Source organism: Syngnathus leptorhynchus, chromosome 6 (genome assembly GCF_054491065.1).
Source record: "Syngnathus leptorhynchus isolate UIUO chromosome 6, UIUO_Slep, whole genome shotgun sequence".
In the NCBI taxonomy this organism is placed as follows: Eukaryota; Metazoa; Chordata; class Actinopteri; order Syngnathiformes; family Syngnathidae; genus Syngnathus; species Syngnathus leptorhynchus.
Genome location: NC_141200.1, coordinates 1,037,868 through 1,054,221, shown reverse-complemented (window position 1 = coordinate 1,054,221; position 16,354 = coordinate 1,037,868). Strand labels below are relative to the sequence as shown.

At 47.4% G+C, this 16,354-nt stretch overlaps 2 protein-coding genes across 5 annotated transcripts; one reads left to right on the top strand and one right to left on the bottom strand.

Moving 5' to 3' along the window:
• Positions 1-13: 13 nt before the first annotated feature.
• sv2 (synaptic vesicle glycoprotein 2) lies at positions 14-3,740 on the top strand. Its single transcript, XM_085915213.1, has 13 exons — positions 14-400; positions 768-866; positions 1,345-1,506; positions 1,592-1,754; positions 1,841-1,962; positions 2,026-2,189; positions 2,301-2,381; positions 2,467-2,556; positions 2,626-2,714; positions 2,786-2,922; positions 2,983-3,078; positions 3,149-3,308; positions 3,392-3,740. The coding sequence occupies exons 1-13, from the start codon at positions 316-318 to the stop codon at positions 3,573-3,575; spliced, it is 1,632 nt and encodes a 543-aa protein (XP_085771339.1). The 5' UTR covers positions 14-315; the 3' UTR covers positions 3,576-3,740.
• ap3b2 (adaptor related protein complex 3 subunit beta 2) lies at positions 3,738-16,340 on the bottom strand. 4 transcript variants are annotated; one of them, XM_085915201.1, is made up of 26 exons: positions 16,066-16,340; positions 12,510-12,585; positions 12,204-12,278; positions 11,929-12,024; positions 11,709-11,869; positions 11,577-11,643; positions 11,310-11,492; positions 10,933-11,118; positions 10,546-10,643; positions 10,423-10,477; positions 10,271-10,342; positions 10,131-10,193; positions 9,925-10,057; positions 9,571-9,857; positions 9,319-9,505; positions 9,105-9,235; positions 6,640-6,754; positions 6,411-6,573; positions 6,190-6,352; positions 6,030-6,108; positions 5,850-5,959; positions 5,356-5,584; positions 5,194-5,278; positions 5,034-5,131; positions 4,829-4,967; positions 3,738-4,678 (listed from the first exon to the last, which is right to left on the bottom strand). In XM_085915201.1, exons 1-26 carry the CDS (start codon positions 16,176-16,178, stop codon positions 4,528-4,530), a joined length of 3,315 nt encoding a protein of 1,104 aa, XP_085771327.1. In that variant the 5' UTR covers positions 16,179-16,340; the 3' UTR covers positions 3,738-4,527. The 4 variants fall into 4 exon arrangements, with proteins under 4 accessions (XP_085771327.1, XP_085771324.1, XP_085771325.1 ...); XM_085915198.1 differs by having other exon boundaries at positions 3,739-4,708; positions 6,190-6,355; XM_085915199.1 differs by having other exon boundaries at positions 3,739-4,678; positions 6,190-6,355.
• Positions 16,341-16,354: the final 14 nt, after the last annotated feature.

The following is a 16,354-nucleotide window of genomic DNA, read 5'->3' as shown; positions in this document are numbered from 1 at the left end:
TGTCACTTTTCACTTCCTGGACAGTACCAAAGCCTCACTTCCTGGTTATGAGCAATCGTCGAAGCAGGACACGCCTTACTACAATATGATTGGCTGATTGAATGCAACAGCGAATCATATTGCAGTGACGCGTGTCCTACCGCCAATCAGTGGGATTCCACACTAGCCTGGCCAACTCGCTAGCATGGTCGCCTGAGCTATCCAGTCACGGGACCAAAGCGCGGCGGATTGGGTGTGCTTGATCCAAATGAATTGTGGCAAATGGAGCGCTGAGGATGAACTTGTCTGACCGCCAATGTTGACCGATTTTTTGGGATGCCTGGTTTCAGTTCGAGCGGAGATCAAGAGCCGCTTCTGACGGCAAAGCGTCAGTTGGCCAACGAGTCGGATTCGGAAGAAGGTAAATAGAAAATAAAGAAAGAAAGTAAAGGGTCAGCTCTTTTCGAGATCAAGCAACTTAAATGTTTGCTTTCAAGATACCTAAAGGCAGCAAACTAAACGTTATTCACTTTTTGGAGTCTAAATAAATGTTTTCAATGTACATTCTTTGTTATTCATAATATGGCAATGCTCAGGTGTTAATATTTATCAGATTGTTAATACATTGCATCTTTTTTTTATCATAAAAGCAACCACAGCTGGAACAAAGTGGAGTACTAAATAATTTTTAATATAAAAAAAAAAAAAGAAAATCAGTTGGGTGACATCAAAACACCTAAGCAACGTTTAAGTGCCAACTCAACCCTTTTATTGTGTTTTTCTTTGAGGTGAAACTTTATTTGAGAGGAGAACAACATCCGTCCCCCGCGATGCCAACGAGAACGTTGGAACCAGATTGACATATGAAGAAGCCATCGAGGCAGCGGGTAATTAAAAAAAAATGCCACACAATCCAAAGTCAGTGCTGTTTTCAAGACCGCCTTACCAAAGTTGAAGCTCAAGCATTTTCATTCGAGGAGGCAGTACTTCATACACTCCTCTTACGTCCCACCACCGAGTCCAAAACTTTCACCAAAGCATCAAGGCTTTATCAATTTTAAAAGCTGTTGGCTGACTTGGACATGATAGCGGAGGGCGGGCGTCGTAGCGGAGCGAGTGTGAACGTTTGTGTGTGTGTGACAGTGCTTCATACTCGCAACTACTCCACTGGGCCTGAACAATTTGAAGAAAGAATTAGTATGCAATTATTTTTCTTCAGTTCTCTTCCTATGTATTTTTTTGAGCAACAACAAAAAATCTACATTACAATGAATATCATATTTGCTGTACATCAATTCAATTAGTCAAATAAATAATGTATTAAACAAAAAAAAGGATATGAATTCATATTTTTCTCGCTTTCAGGCTTCGGCTGGTTCCACTGGCTCCTGCTGCTGGTTTGCGGTTGGGCCAACGCCAGCGACGCGGTGGAGATCGTCTGCGTGTCCTTCCTGCTGCCCACCGCCCGCTGCGACCTCCAGCTCAGCTCCTCCGACATGGGCCTCCTCACCGCCTCCATTTTCCTCGGTCCGACCTCGATGATCTGGCTTTTGCTGTTCAACGACAGGAGCGGATTGGTCACATGACGTTTGTTTTTTGTTTTTTTTTCCAGGCATGATGGTGGGCGGCTACGTGTGGGGATATTTGGCCGACCAGAGGGGGCGCCGCAGCGTCTTGGTGGTCTCCCTCTCTGTCAACGGCCTGTTTGGAGGCCTGGCCAGCGCGGCGCCGTGGTTCTGGCTCTTCCTGCTGCTCAGGTTCATCAGTGGCGTGGGGTGAGGACCCTACCCTGGAAGACGGGAGTTTGTCTGTCCATCCCTTTTTGCTCGTCCTCTTCCAAAGTGAACTTGAATTTCTTCAGGGTGGGCGGGTCCATTCCTGTCGTCTTCTCCTACTTCGCAGAGTTTATGCCTCGACTGAAGCGAGGTAGGATGATCAGCGCTCTGGCCACCTTCTGGATGGCGGGGAACATTCTGGCCGCAGGTACCGAGACACCACACAATATTTTTTTTTATCACAGAAAGTTGAGTTTGTGTGTGCGCAAAGGCCTAGCCTGGTTGGTGATCCCCAGAACCTGGATGCACTTTTCCGTGGGGCGACTCAACTTCCAGAGCTGGCGACTATTTGTGGTGCTCTGCTCCGTCCCGAGCGTGACGTCAGCAATCATCTTCAAGCTCTTTATGCCCGAGAGTCCCAAGTTCCTCATGGAGGTAGCTGCAGGAAAAAAAAAAAAAAAAAAAAAGTCACACGGCTTGCTTTTTAAGTCTGTGTTGTTTGCTAACAATTATTTTCATCCCCCCCCAAAAATATCGTTTTTGCAGACCGGCCGAGAAACGGAGGCCATCCGCGTCTTCCGCCATATGTTCCGACTGAACACCCGTGGGAAAGGAGCATCTTGGCCTGTAAGTAGATGAAGCGGCCACACTTCACGCCTGTTTAAAAGAGCTCGATTGCGTCATCACGTGAGTAAGCGAGACGCTTTGGCAGGAGTTTTCGCTGCACGTGAACGCCAAGCAAAGAGCCTACGAGAACCAGATGGCACGGCCGTGTGGACGACTCGCCGCTATTCTGCAAAAAGTAAACTCATCGCAAAGTCAAATCCAACCAAAGCACGCATGAAGTCATTTGTGTCCTCGCCCGCCACAGGCTGCGATGCCGCTCCGCCGGATGTTTGCCGCCAACCTCAAATCCAGAAGCACCGCGTTGCTCATCATTTTCTACTGCATCTCCTTCGGGTAAGTCCGCTCGCCCTCGGGGACCGTCGGCGTTCCGGAAGCGTGACCATTGACGAGGGGACTTCTCCTAGCTACTACGGGCTGTGGATGTGGTTCCCCGAGCTGTTTTCCCGGTTGGAGTCGGGCAGCTCCCCGTGCGCCAACACCACCACGTCGGCCCCGGCGGCTCAGCAGCCCAACCGCAGCTGCTACCCCGTCAAGACCGTCGGTACGTTAATTGGACAAACACGCTCTCACCAAATGAATAACGCTTGGCCCTCACTCACAGTCTACGAGGAGGGCTTCTTGGTCGCCGCCGCCAACCTACCCGGCAACATCTTCACCATCCTGGCGATGGACTACGTCGGAGGGAAGCTGCTCCTCTGTGAGGAAAGCCACGTTGCACGTTTGTCATTGTCATTTTGTCCTCATTTGATTTGACGTTTGTCCCGCAGCGCTCAGCCTGCTGGTGTCCAGTCTGAGCGTGTTCCTCATCTACCTGGTGCAGACCAAGAGCCAAAGTCTGATGTTGTCCTGCTTGTTCAGCGGCGTGTCCGTCATCGCCTGGAACGCTTTGGACGTGGTGGCCACGGAGCTCTACCCGACGCAGCTACGGTAATTTCGGGGGGGGGGCGGAGCTTATTTTCTTTTACTTGACATTTGGAATGAACATCTTTGCTCACCTCTGACGGGCGCAGTTCATCGGCGCTGGGTTTCTTCACGGGGGCGGGCCGAGTGGCGGCCATCATGGGGAACGTGGTCTTCGGCAACATGCTGGACTCGGCCTGCGCCGTGCCCATCCTGCTGGTGTCGGCCATGCTGCTGATCGGCGGCCTGTCGGGTTTCTTCCTCCCGCGCACCAAACAGATGGAGCTTACCTGACCTTTTGACCTCCGGTGTGTACGTGCAAGTCAAGATCATGAGAAATAATTTCAAAAAGATGTTCATATTTGACATTTTCATTCCTATTTTTAAAAATTATTTATATATTGTTTGTGTGTATTTTTTTCAATGTACGTTGGAAAATAAAACATCTGCATTTTTGTATTTTTTTTATTATTTGTCTAATAAATAAGCTTCCACTAGTCAAGCAGGACACAGCCGTTGTGATGAACAGTAATGATACTTAACATGTCATTTCATTTCAAAACAAACATTGCTTGGGAGATGATTCAGCATCTTATATATAAAAAAAAAAAAAGGCACGTATATTTTGAATTTGTGGAATTAATTAATATAAATAATTTTACGAATAAATTAATTGACTGAAATACAAATAATTTTAAAATTAGCAAGGTGATCTTAATCCAAATCTTAAAGTGTAAAAATATGTAACTGCAATTTGGTATGGATTGGTTTTAATACATAAAAACAGTGACGAAAATTATTAGAATAAAATAACTAGAATTTTTCTCAAGCGTTCCTTAATTTGGTAGAAAATTATTTAAAATGACAAATGAAAATTATAAATGACAAATGAAAAACATCCAACTAACATGAACAAACATCTAAACAGGCAAATTTTGCTTTTTTTAAACAAACAAAAAAAATGCTCCAATGTTCTTGAATGTGGACTATGGTGCAAACTATTGAAGAAAAATATTCACATCAATATTTTACAATCAAATAAACAGAGATCATTTCAAAAGAATAACATGCCAAAAGCGGGCATTTTGGAGGCAGCGTTTCAAAGTAAAGTAGTTGTTCCCGTGTGCGGACGCCATTGTCACAAAGACGAGATGTTGCGAAGGAAATCCCACAAACATTCTGGGAGAAGGCGGGAGGGAGGGAGACAAACGGACAGGAAGCGAGAACGAGCGAGCGAGAGCAAGCGTCACTGCATGAGAGCCAGCAGGACGTCTTTTACCAGCATGGTGCCGATCACCATCTTGTCGCAGTTGAGCGTCAGCCGGCCCGCGCCGTCTTCCTCGCTGGCCACGGTGACCAGCACCAGGCTGCCGCCGCTGGCCGTCCTGCCGGCGAACCTGTGCACGGGAAAGGGAGGAGCGGAAAGACTGAAGTCAAAGCCGTGCCAAAGGCGGCAGAATGAAGAAAATGCGGCAAGTGAAGGAAACAAAATTATATGTGATTTTTTTTTTTTTGGTAGATATGAAATCTCATTTTCCTTCCCTTACCTGCACTCCTTGTCGGAACCGCAGGGCACTCTGCTGAGGTTGGCGGCGGCCGTCACCTTCTGCACGATGGCGTGTTCGTTCCGGCAGTCGGCGGCCAGCGTCAGCTTCTCCGTGATCTCGTTCATGCCCATCAGCTGACCTGTCGGATTCGAACAACGGCGCAGGCTGAAGCGACGGTGAAGGGCGCTGTGTCGTCGTCACCCACCTTGCTCCTTTTTAAACTCGTTCTCCGTCATGAAAACGGGTTTCATCAGCTCTCCCACCGGCGGCTGGATGGACACGAAGAACTTCCTGCTGTGAGTGCTGGGGAGAAGAGAAAACATATTGTTGACTGGGTTCGTTATCGGGGGTTCGGGTATTCTCACCAAAGTTGGAAATTCGCCGCTTGCGTGGAGTCGCAGAAGTCGATGCCCATCACCGCCGTGGCCGTCTCGCCCGCGGGCAGCAGCTCTGCCGGCAGGAAGTGATTTTTTATTTTTTTTTGGCCGACTCCACCCACTTCCTCCGGTAAACGTGCCTTCACTCACCGATCTCCGGGAACTCTTTGACCCTCATGCCCGACTGCAGCTTGACGTCCTCCATGTGGAGGTTCTTGGCGTCGGCGGCGGCGCTGTTGACAAAGTGCATCTGCACCGCCACCATGTTGGCGTCGGGGCCGAACGGCTGGCGGATGAAGCAGTACTCCACCGACAGGCCCTCGCCGGTGATGCGGTGCAGCAGTTCGTAGCTCTTTTGCGCCCCCGGTGGCGAGATGGCCTGTCGGCAAGAGGGGGAGCAGACGTGAGCCATTGGAAGAAAGATAAAGAAATAAAAAAATGCAAGCTAATAAATATAATAAATAAATAATAGAGATAATAAATAGATATGTGAATAAATAAATACATTGATAAATAAGTGGATAAATAAATACATCAATAAATAAAAATATAAAGATAACAGTGTGAAATTGAAGAAGAATTTGGCCATTTTGGTTTGAAATTGTAAACATTTTAGGGCAAATTGTAAATCTACTTGCCCTTACCGTGGGCGAAAGGACCGAGTCAGACAAAGACAAGCCTTCCAGGTCAGTGGCGAGGCTGCTGGACAGGAAGGAGTTGACGGGCGTCACTTGAGGCGAAGGGGCCGCTTCGACTGAGGAGCCGCAAACAAAAGAAATGTCTGAAAAGGTCACATGCCAGTTGGGAAAACAAAAAAAACGTACAATCGTCCAGGTCCAGCAGCGACATTTCTTTCTTGCTGTCTTTTGTGACGGGCTTGGGGGGAGCTTTGGATTGCGCAGCCTGCCAGAAAGAAACATTTGGAGCTTCTCAAAACCAAACAATTGTTACGTTGACTAACTTTTGATTTCATCTCATCCGTACCTTCTTCTTGTTTTTGACATCCACCTCCGACTCGGAGTCTTCCGATTCGGACGGGCTACTTTCGGAATCGCTGTCGTCTTGGTCCGACTCCGACTCGGAGTCGCTCTTCTGTTGCTTGCTTTTCCTGGCGCGCTTCCTGACGTCCTCCTCGCTGCTCTGCTCACTGCTGCCAACATTTCCAGGTGTTCAATCTGTCCAAAAAACCGAAAGCGCCATCTCACCTTTCGCTTCTTTGTATGGGCTTCTTCAATTCTTCCTTCTTCTTCTTCTTTGCGTCCTTCTCCTCTTCCTCCGAGTCGGACGCTTCTTCGCTTTCCTGGCTCTCGGATCCCGAGCCGCTTACGGCGCTGCCGCTTCTGCTGTCCGAGCCGCTGGAGTACGACTCTAAGCAGGCGGAACAAATGAGTGACCTCGTGACCTCATCATTAATTCTTTTTTTTTTTAACTTACCGCTGTCCGCAGACTCGGTGGGCCCGGACTCGCCTTCGGAATCGGAATAGAAAGGCTTCTCTACTTTCTTCTCCTTCCTTTTCTCTCGACTGCTGCATTTGGTCCATTCGGGTACCTGGCGAAAAAAAAAAAAAAGCGTCAGGACGGCGCCACACCGGCCCCCCCCTCTGAGACGGAAGCGGCGAGCCACAACGGCAACAGCGGCACGGCCACGCAAGCCTCGGCCTGGGGCTCGATGCAGACGGATGAAGCCGGCCGGCCCAAAGTCAGCCCTGAGTGCTTTGTGGCTTTTTTTTTTTTTTTTTTAACCCATTAGCAATTCCATTCGGAGAAGTGATGTCTTTGGGAAATCGTTCGCATTGTATGTGAAAATCCATCGCCCGAGGTTCACCCAATTAATATCGTCGACATTTTTGGATCGATCGACATTTAAACACACCGAAGCTTCTCTCCCAAAGAGAATCACTTCTTTAATGGTAGACACTGAGGATAGAGGGGATGGAAGAAGAGGAGCTTGGTTTTAAGGGGGAGCTGAGAGCTAGAAGCACAGAACAGCGACCACATCAGGCGAAGGCGCGGGGCAGGGCGGGGCGGGCGGGGCAATCGAGAAGCCGCTACAATGCTTCGAGAGGGCGCTAACTGACTCACGCTGGTCAACGTTGTGACTCGCTCAAGCAGCGAAAATACCTGGCAGGACTGAGGGGGGGGGGGGGGGGGGAGAAAACAAAGATGGGGGATGGAGGTGAGATGGGGGAGAGAAGAAAATTCAAAGAAAATTCAAACAGAAACATCAGGAGACAAAGCACACGGAGGTTTCTGGATCTAGAAAAGGGGGGAAACTGGGACAATGGTTAAATACAGACACACAAATGAAGTAAATCTTTTCTCTCATGACTCCACTTATGAAGCAAAATAAAAACACTGTGAAAGTACAGTGGACAAAAATATTCTATCGTCTACAATTTCTATTTCATTTTTGAAATATTTTTTTATCTTCATTTTTTGTTGTTTTAGTATTAATTAAATAATGCAGGACTGGAAGATTTAACGACAAGGGAGCTCATAGGTTACATCGGAGCGATAGAATTTTTTTTTAAATGAAGTTTGAAGGACCACCGATCCAATTGTTCCATTTCGAGATGGCGACACATGAAGGTGTGACAATAACAACAACGGTGTTCGGAAAAGGAGACAAAGGGGGCAAAAAAAACACAACACGCACAAAATTCAAAAGTCAAATTTCATGCAAAACAAAAAAGATGCAGAAGAGGAAAAAAAAGTAAAGGTGCTTTGTTAACGTCCTAACCCTGCGTTTCATTTCAACCTGGACTCATTTTGATCATCAAATAATGATGCATAAGCACTTTAACAGATGGACATTTCCTCATATCTGACTTAATTGCGCAATTTGGAGTCCGTCGTTGGTGAGAAGAAAGTCAAAGGGAGAAAGTTTTGAAAGAAAATCGCCAAACAATAAGCGCACTCCCAAAGCCAACCTCTCGCCAGTCTCCCAGCAAGCCGATTCTCCCCTCGCCAGTAGTTACGACTTCCTCTATCTGCGGATGAGGTGAGATAAGCTTACAGAGAGATTTGCCAGAATTATTTTAAGAAAATCTCCAAATCCAAAGTGGAGATGGTGACAAAACGCAGCCCTCCCTCATCTTGAGATCTGCATCACAAGTAGACCACAGGCACACGGCAGTAAACATCTGGAAAAATGGTTAGCGTGACAAAATCAAAAAAATCAAAGCTTGATTGCGCTCCTTCAAATGAAAATCAAGAGAGGATGACATGCTTTTGATTTTGACAAAAAGAAGTGGCTGGCGCTCAAGCTTTGATTTGCAGACATTATCGTCTGTCTATAAGGAGCCAATGGCACACAGATTGAGACATTAAAAATTGGATTTGAAAATATAGAAAAAGTAAAAAAAAAGAATTCAGAAAGTGAAATACATGTTTTAGTTACGACAAAATATTTTTCAGAAGTCTAATTATTACCAAATGTAATCATCAATCATCAATCAACCCTGGCGTTTCCCTTTAGTTTGAATGTATTATACTGCCCCCTCGTGGCCGCATACTAGAAAGAGGCGCACAATGTAAATGTATCTGTTTTTAGTGAAATACTGCAGAGTGCTATTTTTAAAAGCACGTTGTGAAAAACAAAAAAAGACCTTTGGAGGTTCCACTGGTTCTAAAAATAATAATAATAATAAAAAAATAAAACACACATCATGGTTTTGAAGAAGAATGAAGCCGTGTGCTATTGGCTCAAACATGGGGGGGGAGGGACAAGACGGCAGGTGAGGAGCGAGTGAGCTGCTGCCGAACAAATCAAGTCCATAACTGGCCAATGGATGAGCGTCACTATCGGGCGTGATGTCATTGGCTCGCCGCCACACTCGCTGCCCTCCCTCCCTCCCTCCCGCCTCTGGGCGTATGTTACTGAATGCCACTGCACGCACAGACTCCTTCACCTCCACGTTGCGCACGGAGGGATCTGGGGCGGCTTCCGGCCAGTCGGGCAATTCCTGGTAGCCGCCGGCTTTGGCGTTCAGCAGGTGGGACAGCGAGCCCAATTGGAAGTGGTCTCGATCTAGGGGAAGCGGGGTGGAAAACCCATGAGGTACGCAAAGGACACAAAGCCTCCGCAAGTGCTCTTGAACGGCGCCGGGGAACCTTTAAACGGAGATTCCAAGACGGGCGCCGGCTTGAGGGCCAGGAAGAGTTTCTTGGCGTATTTGCTGAGAGCCCCGCTTTTCTCGGTGGGCACGATGAGCTGGCGGATGAAGCGCGCCCGGTCGCGGATGTCGTAGTTCTGGTCGTACTTGGCCAGGTTGAGGACGTACTGCGTCAAGAGTTTGGTCTGTAGGGGGCGCCAATGAGTTTTTGAAATCAAAATCATTTTCTTTCTCCAAAAATGACGTGCACCTGTTTGGAGTTGGTGAGATAGAGCTTGGCGGCCAGGTTGAGTATCTGCAGCTTGACGATGTCCTCCTCGTTGGTGAAGGACTTGGCCATTTTCCTTAAGACGTCCGGGGCGATCTTGGGTACGTGCTCGCAGTATTCGCCGATGAGCCAGAGAATGCTGGCCCTCGCCATGGGCACCTGGATGTTGTCCGTCAGTTTGGCCATGTGCTTGATGATGTCGCTGTGCTTCTCGGGCTGCATCTGCAGCAGCTTCTTGATCACCACCACCGACTCGGCCACCACCAGCTCTACGAGCGCCAGACCAGGGCTGCTGTTTCCACGGCGACCGGGGTAACTTCAACGTACTGTACGTACCGTCTCTGTTGGACAGCAGCTGCACCAGGCCGTTCAGACACGTGTCCCTCACTTCTCCGATGTTGGTGGCGCAGCGGCCGATGGCTTGGATGGTGGCGGCCACAAAGTCTTTATCCATGCTTTTGATGTACGTCTGCCCCGGGGCGAAGAAAAATACTTGAGCGTATATGGAGGAGATGTTGGCTTTTTTTTTTTAAAGTTGCTACCTGAAACTCTCTGAGGATTGTGGAGATGTTGGTCTCATTGGCAAGATTGGTGAGAACCTCAAGCTAAAAAAAAAAAAAAAAAAAAGTTACAACTTACCACGAGATGTCGCAGTTATGCGTTCAAAGGTTTGAAGAACAACCTTGAGGACTTTTATCTGTGTTGGGTCAGTGGAGCGGATATAGAAACTCTTCAGGTAAGGTTCAAACATCCCCTGCGAGAGACAAACAAGATGGCGGCACATTTTAGCATTCACTCATAAACAAACATATCAAGCGGGTGCGTACGACTCACCCTTCTTTTAATAGTCATCGTGGCCACGTTTTGAAGAACCACATATTGGACTTCACTGGAGTAAAACCAAAGAAGGTTAAAAAAAAAAAAAAAAACCAGGAATCCAAACGGGTTGGAGCTCACCTGTGACTCCGCAGAAGACGCACCAGAGCCTTGGCGATCACGCCCACCTCTGCTTTGGGGGCAAGATGGAAGTAGAGCTGAGCCACGGCCATCACCACCTGGAGCAGAAAAATCAAATCTATTCTTTTACAAATTGATAGAGCGCAACATTTGCTCGGCAACAAGCAACCATTTGATTAGCGTAACATTTCGATTGCTGATTAGCTCGCTGAAGGACTTTCGTGTTGACATCCGTCCGCCAAAGCTACTCATTGTGCTTAATTGGCTCGTTTCCTTTTAGAGAGCCGTAACGCCGGAAGGCGCTCGGACAGCTCGTCGAGATGAAAGTCTGAAGAGAGGTCCGGCCTCTGGAGACTCAGCGTGGAATGATGTGCAATAATCACTTACGGCTGCGTTGCGGCTCTGCAGGAGCGGCTTGGTGTTCCTCAGCAGCAGCCGGTGGTCGGGATCCATCACGTAAGGTTTCCTTTTGGCCAAGGCGGCCGCCTCGCCCTTGTCTTTGTCCTCCTCATCTTCGTCGTTACCGTCCGAGCCGTAGAAGGTCTTGTCGCCGCCCTCCTCCAGCAGGTTCTCCTAGGTAAAAAAAAAAATCATAAATATATATCAAATATAGAACAAAATAAATATACAATCAATATAAAATATATAAAAAAATATATATAATTTTTTGGGGGAGATAATAATAATATAAATAAAATAATAAAATAAAATAAAAAAATAAAAGTCAAAGCGCCAGATAACAAATGGGACAATGCGGAACTTACGTTGATGTTGGGGTTGAGGAACTGCGTCCTGGCGTAGCGCGTCAGCATGTTGATGATGACCACTTGGCCCCACTCCTCCACGTCAATCAGGAGGTTGCACAGTTTCCTGTAGTTCTTGTGGATCAAGTCGATGCGCTCCGGGCACACCTCCTCAAAGGCCATGACCACGCTGCCTGCCACCAGCTGCCACCACGCCACATGGTGTTTGGATTTTTGGGGAATGCTAACAATCATTTTGGAAAATGTGAAAAGAAAAAAAAAGATCACCGTGGTTTTGTCAGCCAGGAGTTTTTCGATGACTTCGATCAGCTGGTCCTTCTGTTCTGGATCCAGACTAGAAGACACACAAGGATCAACGGCAGACTCTTCCAGTGAGCGAAAACCAGGACGCACGCGTACCTGTAGAGCTTAGGAATGGCGTGGGCGGCCGTTTTGCGGACGTAAGGGGACATGTCGGAAGCGGCTTCTTTGATGGCCAGCATCATGATGGGAACGATGATGGTGACTCGGATGCTGGAGAGAACTCGCAGCGCGCTGGCTCTGATCAGCTGGTTGGGATCCTGCGCAGATAGACAGAGATCAAAAGGACACCGATGCTGACTCTGATCAAATTGCCTACCTTCAAGCCTCGCTGGAAGGTGGAGATGGAGAGCAGCGCCAGGTCCTGCTGCTCCTCGGCGTAGCGCACTAAATAAACGTAGACCAGCTTCTTCACCTGCCAGCGGAGTGGAAGACGCAATTATTTCCATTAGCCAGCGAGGCGAAACGCAACGGCACGGCGAGGAGAAGAAAATTGCTATTTCCTTCAGGTGAGATAAACGCAAAGCCACAGGAGGCTGTGCAAATATGATAAGCGCAAAAAGCCAGTGCATAAATTACACAGAGAAGGCCTACCTCGATATTTTTACAGGCCACGTTTTTCACCACCGCCGGGAACAGGTCGGACGCATTTTTACCTCGAGCGATCATCTGTGTGGGGGGGGACACACACAAAAGTCACCATTTCATACGCAGCCAATTTGGACTTTTTTTTTTTTTTTGGATAGAGCGGCAACGTTATGAATATTTAAGACGGATCTTTGCCACTGTAATTTATGCTCAGAAACACTTTTAGTCAGTCTCTTGAAATGTCGCTACATTAACTGGAGCAAAGCCAGCAGGGGGGGGGGAAGAAAAAAAAAATAAAAAAAGATTACTCACGGCCACGATGCGTTTCATGGCCTCCAGCTTGAGAGAGTCTTTGTTGCTATCCAGCATCTCCTTCAGGTCGTCGTGCCTGAGTGAAAAGAAGTCTTTTTTTTTATTGCAGCTTTTGCAATTCGGCGAGGAATCTCGAGTGCCGCCGTAGTCGACGAGCAAATTTCCCAAAACCCGCAATACGCTCCAACACAATTTGCTCAACTTGGAAAAGGGAATTTAACATGACAGTCATATTTGAATGATGGTGTTAAAGTGCAAAGGCTGCTTTCCACAAAGCAGTTTCCACGGCAACCAGTTGTGCAGCAAAATGATGTTCAAATGCCGGACATCCGCACCCGGCTGGATAAAAATGGCCGCCCAAACAACTCATTTGTTCCAATGGCTGCTGCTGCTGCTGCTAATTGACTTACAAGCGCCATCTGACTTCCTGGAGAGGGCAAACAGGTTCTGATGAAAACACTTGGAAAAATCTATGACTGATTGTTGGAATGATGGAGTGACACATTGTACTGGAGGAAGAGTGATGCAGCGTGGCGGCAATTCCATCGCTGGGGGGGGGAATGCACCAATGCACATTAATAAACAGAGCAAAAAAAATGCATCCATGTATAAAATAAAATAAAATAAAGAAGCTATGTTGTGCTAATACAAAGAAAATGCTAGTCAGGTTAGGTTTCTTCCCAAAGCGCTGTCAATAACTGGACACCAACTCTTGCCTCCTGGATCTACAAACGGTTGTGAATTATTTAACCCCCGGCAGCACGCTTGGTCTCCGGTTACCTGAAAAAAGTCACGCTCCACCTACAACGTTTGCACGACAGTAGCACCATGCTGTGACTTTTTTTTTTTTTTTTTTTGCAGAGAAAACCAGTAATTATGAAAATGTATTTGCATGACTGAGTTGGAACATTCAAAGTTTCTAAATGTACAAGATACAAATGAGGGCGATACATCTAGCTTGTTTTGCTAATTGTGTTGTGGAAGCTAACATATCATATGCGTGCATAATTAATGAACCGAGCAGCTTGAAAAAAAAAAAAATCATTTCTGAACAGCACCATGTCAAAACCTTAACTCAGATGAGAAAGGCGAAGTAGAAACAAGTAAAAAGGTCAAAGCGCTAGAACAGCCAAGCTCTCGGGTCAACTATCGACTTTTTGGTGAAATGCTGTTGCCGTGGAAACGTGCACTAATTACGTGGGCCGAAGCGGCGGAATGTAATAAAGCTCTTTTATGGTCCAGCTGGTTTTTTGATTCTGGCGAGCATCCTACCGCAAAGGTTGACTTTGGGAACTCCCGTTACCGCCGCCGCCGCCACCTTCCTCCAATGGCGCTCGTTCCTCCTGATCCCTCCCTCCGTCGCCGCCGCCGCCGCCACCGCTGCTCCCTGAGCGGAGGTGGCGCAGCTCATCGGGCCTGACGGCGTTGTACCACGTCTGCTGCACGCCATCGGGGGTCAGCACCGGGCTCTTGTCCTCCTCGTGGCCTTGCACCTGACTCTGCACCGTCTTCACCATGTTTACGGCGTTCACCGGCAGCTGCAGCAGCTTCTGCATGGCGGTCATCTTCTGTTTTTTTTTTCTTTTTTCCTTCTGTGAAAACTTTGCAGGATCCTCGTTGAAGCGGACAAGTGATCAAGGCTGACAGGTCCTCTCGGGTGGATGCCAAAAAGAGCTAGAACGTGACGATTTTCTCTTCCAGTGAGGACATTTCACGCGAGGGATGACGCAACAAGCTTCTTCAGAAGTGCTCCACTTCCTGCAAAGAAAGACGTCTCCGTGGCGACGGGCTAATCCGAACGGGATTTCGGAGGGATCCTTTTGCGCCTGTTCCTGCTTTCCTACTCCTGTCTCTGTTGCTACTGCGTCTGGCCTAGCTGCCATCAGCCGCTCTGTAAAAAAGATACTCGTTCGTCACAGAGGGGCGTGGAGTCCGTGGCGACCCCTCCCCGCTGTTCACGTGCTCGCCGTTGCAGAGCCGGCCTCTCCCTGTCGCTCAGTCATTGCAAATGCACGCACGCACGCACACACGCAGGGAACCGCGCTGATGATGACATGTCGCTACATTAGCACTGCCTTCCGCAAACATCACCTGCCTCGACAGCTTTTTTCTTTTTTGTCCTGAATGATGGATGGATGGATGGATGCTTAATTTAAACAAGCCGTTTTCTCCATCTAACATGACTCAGCAGCGTTCTCTGCAAACCCCCCCCCCCTCCCCAACAGAGTGAAAATGAGTTCTCTTGTGATGATCTGCCAAAGCTCAGCTAGCTTTTGCAGCAAGCATCATTTTCAAAGGAGTTACGATCCATTTTGCAGGCATCTTAATTAGAGCCGCGCCTCTTGAATCGGATTATCGACTACCGATGATCTTATTGACGAATCAAGTCTATTGAATAAATGTTTTTTTTTTATTTACAGTAAAAATATGCACGTAACACACACTATGACTTTGAGTGTGTGTGACTTTATATGGCACGTCACCAAACACAAATATCATTCCTGTGTCAGAAAATCTGCAGACTATTCAAGTATCACTTGAAAGTGGCAAATCTTGGCCCAGCCTAGCTGTCAAGTCCTGGGCGGAGAAACTTGGGGATGTCACAATTCAGCAAAATTCACAGCAGCTCACAGTTTCAGAAATCTGCAGATACCAAATGCTTCGTATAGAACTAATCACTTTATCTCCAGGCGAGTCATATTTGGGGAAAAAAAAAATCACAACCAAAGCACAACCAAAATACATCGCTGTCGACGTGTTTGTTGTATGTAAAGGTCGAACAAAAGCCACAAATACAATAGCAACTTACCTAATGAATGCCTACCAGACTGCAAAACACTTTTGCAAATTGCTTTCTCATCAAATGTTTTATGTCATTTACGGTCCATAATACCCAAGGGAAGAAATCTCTGCACATAAGCCAAAAAAGCAAGACCGAATTGAAAAATAAATCTGCATTATTGTGTGAAAGATATTGCCACGTGGGCTCAGGTAAGCTTCAGCAAAACAGTGATGGCAGTTCACAAAGTTCCTCACTACATCGACAAATGCAAGTTCTAACTTTACCACCATGCAAATTGCAAGACGTATATGAACAATACCCATAAAAATGCTTCTCTGAAGCCAAAGTCATTTGAGTTTGAATTCAAATGATGAGAGGATTAGAAAACTGCTACTTTTCAAATCGCTTGTTCGTTGGATGTGAGATTTGGAATAGGGGGGCGCTGTCCAGTAGAGATGGTGCTGAATAAAATGGAGTTGAGGCCTGCTGGTGATCCCTTTTTAAACCGACTTGTATTACGTCTCAAGTTAATTCGTCCACTTAATGCTTCACTAATTCAAGCTATTTTTTTTTAATCTTTTTTTATTTTGAACTTTCCATGACAAAAACAGCGTTCGAGGGAATCAAATCACGACCAGCTAATCCGGAGATGGTGGAGGACATTCATTTGAAGCTAGCTCAATTCAGGCCAGATGTTGACATTGAAATAACCCTCAAAATCCACGTCGGCAGTTCGGAAAAAGACATTTAGCTCAGAAGCAAGCACAGGTGTACCTTTTATAGTCTGAGGAGAAAATCCCGCCACTCGCCGGGTCGTGGCCATATTCGGGCTCCCCGACGCTAGAGGAGCCCCCTTTCTCGTCGTTGAAGCCCGAGCTGGCGGACATTCTGCTGGCGTTTCAGTGTCTCCGACCTTTCGCCGCGACGACCGAGATTTTTTTAGTGCGGGTATGCGGTTTTTACACGGCCTTTACAGGCGTAGAGGCGCCGTGTAATCCCTGGGAGGAGGAGGTAGTTGGTATAGGGGGGCTATGATGCGCAGGTCACGTGATAAGGGAAGGTA